Genomic DNA, 9963 nt, shown 5'->3' with positions numbered 1-9963 from the left:
TCTCTCTCTCTCTCTCTCTCTCTCTCTCTCTCTCTCTCTCTCTTTCTCTCTCTCTTTCTCACACACTCTCGTTCTCACTCTTTTTATACATTTCTATATAGGTTAAAAAAAGAATAACGCTTACCTCGATGAATATGAAGATAAAAAAGACTAAACACAATTGTTAGACTGAGTATATGCATTCGTGCTGTCTTTTTCCAATGCTGGAAAACTTGAAAAAAGTAAAAAATAAAATTACATTAACATAATATAAATAAAATCAAATATACGAGTGTTATATATGTATGTTATAATAATAAAATATTGCACGCTCAAACAATAAGTAAATTACCTTTAATTAGGAAAACGAAAAAACTTTGTCACTTGAAAGCACTGGCAGATGATGTAACGATGCATTTTCGAATGAATAGTACCGATCGAGACCGCTTGCTACGATGGCGCCACCATCTAAAAAATAATAATTTTTTAATTCAATATAGAAAAAAATATATTGAAAGATATAAAATAGGATATAGCAACATAAAAATTATCGAAATACATTCGTTAGTATCCTAAACAATGAAAATTAATCATTAAAGATAGTATCGATATCGTGAAAATAAGCTAGAAAATTAGGAAATATATTGTCGAGTAATACCTTGGATTGGATTTGGCGGCAAACCGAGAAACACAGATTTCGTTTTCACGGATATCTTTCGAACTTTTTAATATTTCGTTGTAAAAACACTCACGTATAACAATTTTCCTTATTGCTATCGTTAAATATACAATAGAAGACACAACACACACACTATACGTTAGAAAATATCTTTTAATTACTTGAAATCAATGGAACGACAAAACTCACTTGTGATTTCCACGACGGACGAAATGAAATGAACGCTGATTGGCTGAACATTTGCAATCTTGCATTTCGGACGTCACGTGACCACATGGAAATTCTTATATTTCACGCACACAAGCCTGTCGTCACACATACGTAACTCGTCTTTCTTCTTAACTAGGTTAGCCAAATTTGATATGATAATTTCTTTATTAAATAAATCAAAAGTCAATTCTACTTTCTTATCAAGTATACACGTCTCCTGTAAATATTCTAAAAATAATGAATAAAATGAAAACAATATAGACTAAAAACTTTGTCGTATCGCAGAAAAGAAAGCAATCGTATAAAAGAGAATTGTACTTAATAAAGAATGAATTTCCTAGTATTCAAATGTCTTTTTATTAGTGCTCGAGGAAAATGAGATATTTTTATTACTTTTATTTAACGTATTATAATATGTCTGGTATAATCACATGCAATGATTGGTAGATTATAAAATCTATTAGTTACTGATATTAACACTTGCATAATTATCTCCTCATTGATTAATCACTATTTGCTGCTATCAAAATCGCTTTATAGCTAATTGATTCTACTCTCCCTTTAAAAGTATTAATACTTTACTTTTAATATTCAAATATATTTTGTTCAAACCATTATTTACGTAAACCAACCACCAAACATTTTTCCTCTCTTGCATTCTTGAGCAACATTACAAGGCAAGCGGCTTAAATACCGGCGATTATCACAATACAAAATGATACATTACTTTTCTTTTTGTTAATAATTAAATAATTAAAATAGACCCCAATTAATGCCCTACTTTTAATAAGATTTTTGATCGTGATCAAAGTTATTATAAAATATAAACTTGATGTCTGACTTAAGTAGCCGATTTGTACATGTAATTTTTTTCGAACGAACATTAACAATATTATGACTTTTTCGTGACGAGTCTAATACAGCTCCGCAATACGTACGGAAGCTTAAATAATAGAACAATTCAAAAGTAGACAATAAGGAGTAACCTAAAAACAATCCAGCTATACCACCAAAACTGACCACCAAGTCCATATAACCAAAACGAACTTCTCTACGAAATAACATGTTAGGCCAGTTTAAAGTAATTTTGGTCGGTGATAAATTGAGCGTATCGTTCACGAAGCCCTCTTTCGTTCCCAATAATCGATATACTGTAAAATTACATGGTAATATGCACTTACAATCTATGTAATTGTCATATACCTTCGTTAAACAAGAATATTCGTCGAGCGAACATTCTTTGACTCCTTTCTTAATCAAAAACCATGGTAAACAATTGCATTTTTTCGATATATCCTTAATTCGGCAACGCAATTGACAATTATTGTAAGACCATTGCTTTCTGCGGTAATGGCATTGTCTTTGAAAATCCGATAACATTTGGAAATCCGGAGTTACGTAAGTCTGAAATACGTCAAGCTGCATAAATGAAGGTTTTCTAAGCTTGATGTGAGGCATAATGTTACGACTAGGTCCTATGTCGAACTTGTCTGCTACATAAAGTCTAGAAGAAGAAAAAAAAGACAAATAAAAAAACATAATCGCATTAAGAACATGAAAATATTTCTGTAAACGAAGGATATACGTCACTTTAGTGGAAACAAGAGAGATTTCACATGAAATTCAAATGGCATATCTTCGTGCACTATGAGCTTAGAGAAATTAAATTTGCAACATACTCCAGCAGGTGTGACAATCTTTTTAAAATCCTTTCCCCGACTATGTCTCTTATTTCTGAAAAAGAAAAGTAAGAAAAAGTCAATCGATTGTGAAGGAAAAATAAATAAAAGCCAATGTTTAAAAGTGTTACTTGACTTACGTGAAAATAGCATTATTTAATATAGAATCGCATCGAGGTGTCAATCGTTGAAAGACATTGCGGAAATTTGTCATACCGGACAAGGTTTCTTTCGTTTCATCGTTTATCTTTTCGTTCCACATCCATTCGTATATTTGGACATAATACTTTTTTTCAAGCTATGGACGAAGAACTTAGTCAATAATAATATATTCCTAGAACGACAAGCGATCACAAATATCGCGATATCAAAATTTCCTACATTATTAATACCAGACAAATTTAATTGATTTCCTTCAAAACAGAGAAATATTTGTGGGAATGATATTTTCGCTTCGTCCACGTGGTCATCTAATTCAGTTAAAGTTGGATTATTTTGGAACTTATCCCAAATGATCTTAATCGTGATGATAGTTGCGACGATCGACGCTATCGTTAACAAAAACCATAGTCCTCTAAAAAGGAGACAAATAATAAATGATTGATAAATCATGATTAATAATTATGATTTGTCAAAATTACCTCTCCAATTTTGGACGAGTAGGATCGGCAAAGTATGGTACACCATGTAAACTACTTTCTAAAAGATATTCCTTCGATCTGCGTTTGAAACTATTTCGCATATACGATAACGGAGGTAAATAATTGTACTTCATGTTGTTATTCGAAAAGCCTTCTTAAAAGCAATCACTTTCATTTCTTCTTTCGCGAAATCGAAGAAGAGTATTACCCGTTACTCCTGTTACTGCTATCCTTTTATTCTTTGGATTAATGGTCTAATAGGAGTGTGTAAAAAATCGATTTGTAGGCTGAAAAGCGCATGCGACGCGTAAGAATACATAACTAGCTTATCTCGCATAGCACGGATAAATCAGAATTTCTATGTATTAGTAAAGTTGTTATTCTATACTCTAACAAGGTGCCGCATATTGCACATACCTACCGACCGATACATGATTTATATACATATGCATATAGTACGCCTTCTGTTTCTCGTGACCTGTTTCCACCCATTTTGACAAAAGTACCTTGCTAATTTTTCCATATTCTCTAATAGGTAATCCCCAAATGGCATCGATTAAACGAATCAAACAGCAAACTATTATATTTGCCTTACGAAAAACGACGATCAATAATGCAAATCGAGATAAACGAAACTGTAAATCTCTTTAACAGTGTTATGCGATTGCAATAAATATTTAAACGTATTGTTTCTACGATTATGCAAGAATATAAGGTAGGAATTATTTCATTTATATACACAAATACATACATACATATTATTCAATTGTTAATAATTGAACGTTCACCGTTACATTAACAAAGTTATACATTCAATGAAGAAAAGTGTTCAAGCGTAAATATTGATCTCTTTATAGACGTCGTAATACGTCAGCATTGCTTCCATAATTGAAAATATGATTAAAAAAGAATTCTCGTCGAACAAATGCTATATTATATTTTCATTTGTACACGATTATTATAAAAGATGTCGCAAAACTACTTACAGAAATATGTCGTATTTATAATATATCGTATAAAATTCTTTTACTCTGGTGTACCTTTAAAGGGCTCTGTACGTACAACTCTTATCCTTTTCTTTCTCTCCCACTCTTCATCTCATCTTTTCGTCTCGAAAGTGCACAAGCAGCAGGAGCTTTTATACGTTCGCGGTCTCATATTTCGAGCTTCAATTTCGGCGCGATTTCGCTTCCTTTTCTATCCTTTTTCTCGCTCGAGAAAAGAAGTCATTTGTCGAGTCGCGAACAATCGAAATAAGCCACATTCTCAGCTTACGATTGGTAACCGAAAGCTTTCGAATGAACGCATGGAGGCGCGGTGATTTTTCAACAACTTTGACGTTGGACTTGTGAACCCTCATATATTGTACATCATTCCGATTGTTTGCAACTGTCAATTTGTCGAATTAATTATACGATAAAGTTATAACGAAACGAGACCCGGTAGAAAATGTAAAGAGGTTTAAATGCAGTCCGCGTTAAATGCACGATCGCGTGTTTATTCTAAACTCGTGGATTATTACGTATTCAGTTTAGGTGTCGCATCACGTTGATCGTACTCGAGTAGAGGATGTTTCTTGAGAAAGGAGTAGAGTGGGAAGCTTTAGCATAGCTGTTTAATCGTTTCCTTGTAAGCACGTGCGCACCCATGCGTATCCGTGTGCGAGAGAGGCTCGTCGAATGACAAGGAATCTACCGTAGAAGCGTAGAATTATGTTAGCTGAAACATCGGCTCGTAGAAGACGAAGATCTAGAACCGAAGAGAGCTTTATAATGTCTCATTGAGCAGAGCTCGGGAACCGAAGGGACGATCGCGTACCGAACTTGCCCTTGCATTATAGATTATTCTCGGTCGTGTGGTTACACGATCCTTACTGTTATACCTTATCCGATAGTCTCGTTGGGAATGCAACCTCGTCCAAGTCCTTTGTCTTTAAGACTACATTCTCCTTCTACATATATTAAGCTATATAATATTAAGCTATATATTAAGCTATATATTAAGCTATATATTAAGCTATATATTAAGCTATATATTAAGCTATATATTAAGCTCCTACCAAACTATTAACGCGATAACCCATTTATAATATACAAAATATAATTAGCTAACAGCTTCTTTTGCCAACTAATTCGGAAAAGTAAATATGGTCAATTCCTTGATTTAAATGTTAGTCGGAAACATTTGAAATTCTTTAGCAGATTTCTTATCTCGAAATTGAAGTTATAAAAGCAGGAACTTGATATCCATATAAACGAATAAACGAATAAAAGATGAAAGAATCTTCATTTTCTACTTCTCGCTGGAACGAGCACGTTCGCGTACCGTAATAGTTATCAAGGTAAAATACAATAGGATTTCATCGGAAACTACGGCCAAGTTTAGCCCGTGGGGTAAACTCTTCTCTGCTTATGCGTTACATCAAGGGAGAAAGATTACAGCGTAATCAAAGTTTTATTACTCTCTCTCTCTCTCTCTCTCTCTCTCTCTCTCTCTCTCCTTTCCTCTAGTTGTCTCTCCGAGTTCTCCTTTCAAAAAGATATGGAGAGAAAGGAAACATTTTAAGACCGCAAAATTACAAGAAAATAGCCGGAAATATCTGACTCTTAGGACGCAAGATAAAATCTTGAAGATTAATATGGTTAACTCTGTTTAAATAAAATACTCACCCCAATATGCCCTACTTTCGAATTTTACCGAGTTTACCTTTCGAAGAAGTAAATCTTTAGGAGGGGAGAAAAGATTAATGAATATGCACTTAAACTCCTTAAATGCGGAGAACCTTTCTTTCAAACTCGCACACGCGGATCATTTTTATATTCGACTATTTAAAGGTTTATTCCTAATACCTTGCGTACCTTCGTATGCACTGCGTGCAGTACCAATCGAGGTATGAACTAGAAAATATTTCATTTTTCTCGACAGGAAAGCAAATAACAAGAGCATAATATTACATAGGAAGTTATAGTCGGAAATTATATTTTAGCATTTTCCCTCTTACCGAACTAATTAAGAAGCTAAGCATATTCTGAGATACATCATCGCGTAGAATATATTCGGTAGGAACATGTACTTTCTTGCGACGCATGAACTACACGAGAAAGTAATAATCAAAGAGAATAAGAAAGATAAGACACACGATAAAACTTGGTAAAATGATTATTAAAAGGAAAATTGTTGATTTTGGAAAAAATGTCTTGACGGAAGGGAGAATGCAAAAGGCAAGAAGGAAAGAGAGAGCGAAAGAGAGATGAACGTTGAGAGAAGCTTTGAAACCCTTAAACTAATTACAAAGGGTATCGCCGTAACTTTGGAAAAAGGCAAGAACGAGACAACGCAAAAGACAAAGAAGAAAGATAACATATAGAAGGGAGGGAGAAGACTAAACCCTCAAAGGATGTCGAAAGTGCGAGCTGAAAGTAAAGGCTGTTGCTAAAGGGCCTTAGCAAAGGGACGAGGGTATACCGAGCGAAGGCTAATGTAAACGGAACGAGCTAAAGCGTGTATTACTTCCGGCCCTCGAAGGAACGCTGCTGGCAAAAGCCACGAACGGGTCCCAGAGGATGGATGCGTCCTCCGTTATATCTATATCTATGCATCTCGCTCGATGATAACTCTCTTTTACCTACCTAGATCGAACCTATCCTGCTATGTGATATTCGCCATCCGGTTATGCCAAGAGATTTATTATATACCCGTTATATATACCTTAGACACGACCTTATTTCATTAAAATCCAATTACAAAAGTCATTTTTTTTCTACAGCGTCTTTAGTTAGTTAGTTAGTATGTCAGAAATAGAAACTATTCTTTATGCATATACAGTGGAACCTCGGTTTCCTATGCACTTTCTTCTATTACATTATTTTAAGATAAAATTGATTGTGCTTTGCAGGAATCCAAATGGCGTCGATCATCACACGAGAAACGACACTGGGCTTTTACCTGCCAGCAGGGAAAAAAGTCGTTTTAGGAGTCTCACGTGGGATCAATACGACCCAACACATCAAAAATATCTCGAAATCGGTAAGTAAATTTAGATAGATAATAATTAATATCTTTTCCAACGATAGGTCTAACGAAAACGATAGGAATTGACGTATTACCTACGTATGTATATGACGCGATATTTGATGCTATGCACGCTCAGCTAATTTATGTACCTTTTCTCATGCGAACGAAATACCAAAGGACGATATCGGTTGGAAAAGGTGATGATAACGTTGCTGCCAATCTATGTATTTAACTTTGAATCGGTGGGAGAAATTCCTGTTACATCGAATTTACTCGAAGTCGGGCAACGATGAACTGCATAGCTAGTATGCTTCTATCCTACCATTTCGTTTCACTCATGAAAAAAACGGATTGTGGGTTGCGAGTTGCGCCAAGATCAGCGTCATACCCTAATGCTATTTTCCTTGGCGTTGGAAGATATATATTTTTTCCTCGAGACGTCGATCGAATGATTAATTAACGGTAGATCGGAGATATAGGTGGGTGGATAGGTAAGTACCATCTATTTCCTCGAAGAGAGGGCCCTTTTTCCGAGTTTTCGCAATCTGCTATCGGCCCTCGCGAGAGTGACACGTTCGACAGATTGCACGACGATCGTTTTCCCCTTAAAAGGAACGTCGAAGGGGGTGCTACCTATGGGAAACATCTTCTCCTTTCCTTTGCTCGTATACACGCAAGGAGATAGAGAACCCGGGACAGACCCGTCTCATTTCTTTCCACTTAAGAAGATATCTCGATCGACGCCATCTAACTTTCATCTTTTCTTACGATTCTTTTTTATTCTTTTCTAGATTAATGACAACCAGGGACAGAGCGTCGATCAAAATCCTATTGATTTCTCTCAATGAACAAGTTGTTTCTTTCTCCTGGGAAAATCGAAAATTATATTTTCCGAACATTTGCGATTATTTTTAAAGGAAAAAGTATTTTCTGAAAGTCTTCAAAGTTCGTCCTCCCATCATCGGCATCATAAAGCATCATCGGCAGATATTCGCGACAACTGTGGAGCTAAAGCTTCGATACTTTCAAGTCTACTTCAGTTATACACAACGTTGCACGCAAAGTGTAAAAGTTGAAGTTACACATAAACTCGGATAATCGATAAACCGCAGCGCCGATATCGACCCCACCCCCTTGTTTAACTACGAACAAAGTATTCCACGATAACGCGCTAATGCACTCGCTTTTTTATTACAAAGGAAAATTATTATTACGCAAAGTTAAAGTTCGACCGATCGTATGTAACTTTGTCAACTAGTACCATGTTGTATCTATCCTTTTTATAAGAAGAATTGCCTTAGCAAGGAGTAAGAGGATAGGCAGGTACGAGCGAATGGTCAACGGTAATGAAAGGATTCACTGGAAAGCTCGAATGCAATTGCGTTCTTGTATTTTCGAAAGATGCAAATTAATTCGAACGTGGAGTGCAGGCCGAACGAGTATCAGCAACGACACACCGTTTTCGGTGTTGCGCTTTATATGTTTCTCGTGACATGTGCTGCGGTCGACACGTTACAAACTTCCTCCTCCTTCGCAGTGGCTTTTGCGTCGAGTGATCCGAGAGGATAGGAGAACAACCGCAACGATGAACGCGATAATACAACACACGCATGCACCCGCACACGCATGCACCCGCACACGCATGCACACGCCTAGCGCGGCTGCATTCGATGTCAAACTTTGACGATTCCCATTGCAATCGACTATTCGTTTCGGTTTTCATTCGTTCGTTCATACGTTAATATAGTTATTAACATTTTGCTTTGTTTTTTAAGGAATCAAATTTGAAGCTAAGTCTTCGATTTACGATTGATCCCCGGCTTTTCTCCTTGATCAGTAATCCGTTTCGAGATAGCTTCGAATCGAAGTACAAAGCTCGCTCTTTCTTCCTCGCATCAACCAAAACCACGAATGTCGAGAGAGTGATGTACAACCGTTGCAAGCGTTCCATCTAAATTCCTTAGATAATCTACTTTCCAAAGTACTTATCATTGGATGAGAAGATTAGCAAGCAATATAACATATATATAAAATCCGTGAAACAACAAATATTTTCATATTATTCGTCGGGAAGCCCCGTTACTATCTGAAACGTCATTAATTAATAGACTTGTTTTAGAAAATATTCATAAAATTGCACTGGCGCGTTATCTTCGTTGTTGTTAATCTGACTGGAAAGGGTTTAATTAAAGGGGAAAAATGTTCTTTCTTTTTTGTCATAATGAATTTATATCCTACGACCGAGAAGGAATCGGAGACGCAAAAAAAGGATAGAAAAAAGTTACGTGGTAGTTGTTCCAAACTGACGGCTATAGTTTGACCAATTAAATCGCAGGAAGAGTCAAATAAAAGGAAAAAGGCTGGGTCGCAGTTTTTCGTGTGTAACCGTAAAGATTAAAGTTTAAAGTTATTTCTAATTAGGAAATTAGCTGGCATTCGAATCGTTAATTCGGGGCAGCTTGTTAGAGGACAACGTACATATTGTAATATTTAATAATTCAAAAGACGTTCCTCTCGTACCGTAGGACAGATCCCGCGCGTGTCATTGGTAAACGATATTCCGACTCATTTCTTTCCTTTATATAATTTGAATTTAATTGGAGAAACGCAGGAGAGAAAGTTTGCGTAGACACGGACGAAGGACGATACGCGAGGACTCCCTATTTTATCGCGATCAAGCCACCCAAAACGACCTTTTAAAATGAATCAGAACGGTCCTCAAGAGAATTTAATTACCAACACTTTTTTTTATCGCCCTTTT

General features: G+C 35.9%; 2 protein-coding genes across 8 annotated transcripts in view; one reads left to right on the top strand and one right to left on the bottom strand.

The window, feature by feature from the left end:
• Positions 1 to 9963, top strand: part of LOC106790052 (neuroligin-4, X-linked-like) — a 163573-nt gene that overhangs the window by 146820 nt on the left and 6790 nt on the right. For all 6 annotated transcript variants that reach the window (XM_014754712.1, XM_014754715.1, XM_014754714.1 and 3 more), the window contains exon 11: positions 7084 to 7214. In XM_014754712.1, the coding sequence (XP_014610198.1) occupies positions 7084 to 7214 (131 nt within the window). The remainder of the gene's footprint in view (positions 1 to 7083; positions 7215 to 9963) is intronic.
• On the bottom strand, positions 1210 to 3419 carry LOC106790053 (sodium channel protein Nach-like). Of its 2 annotated transcripts, XM_014754717.1 has the most exons (6): positions 3189 to 3419; positions 2929 to 3121; positions 2688 to 2845; positions 2459 to 2602; positions 2072 to 2372; positions 1888 to 2019 (listed from the first exon to the last, which is right to left on the bottom strand). In XM_014754717.1, the coding sequence occupies exons 1-6, from the start codon at positions 3320 to 3322 to the stop codon at positions 1984 to 1986; spliced, it is 966 nt and encodes a 321-aa protein (XP_014610203.1). In that variant the 5' UTR covers positions 3323 to 3419; the 3' UTR covers positions 1888 to 1983. The 2 variants fall into 2 exon arrangements, with proteins under 2 accessions (XP_014610202.1, XP_014610203.1); XM_014754716.1 differs by having other exon boundaries at positions 1210 to 2372.

Source organism: Polistes canadensis, unplaced genomic scaffold (genome assembly GCF_001313835.1).
Source record: "Polistes canadensis isolate GaletaPanama2010 unplaced genomic scaffold, ASM131383v1 scaffold_211, whole genome shotgun sequence".
In the NCBI taxonomy this organism is placed as follows: Eukaryota; Metazoa; Arthropoda; class Insecta; order Hymenoptera; family Vespidae; genus Polistes; species Polistes canadensis.
The sequence above is the reverse complement of the archived record's forward strand: the minus strand, read 5'-3'. Positions and strand labels throughout refer to the sequence as shown.

Coding starts and splice junctions, on each gene's coding strand:
- LOC106790053 (XM_014754716.1), bottom strand. CDS start 3,322: ATGAAGTACAATTATTTACCTCCGTTATCGTATATGCGAAATAGTTTC. Junction 3,122..3,188: donor ACTCGTCCAAAATTGGAGAG/GTAATTTTGACA, acceptor TCTCCTTTTTAG/AGGACTATGGTTTTTGTTAA. Junction 2,846..2,928: donor ATTTGTCTGGTATTAATAAT/GTAGGAAATTTT, acceptor CTTCGTCCATAG/CTTGAAAAAAAGTATTATGT.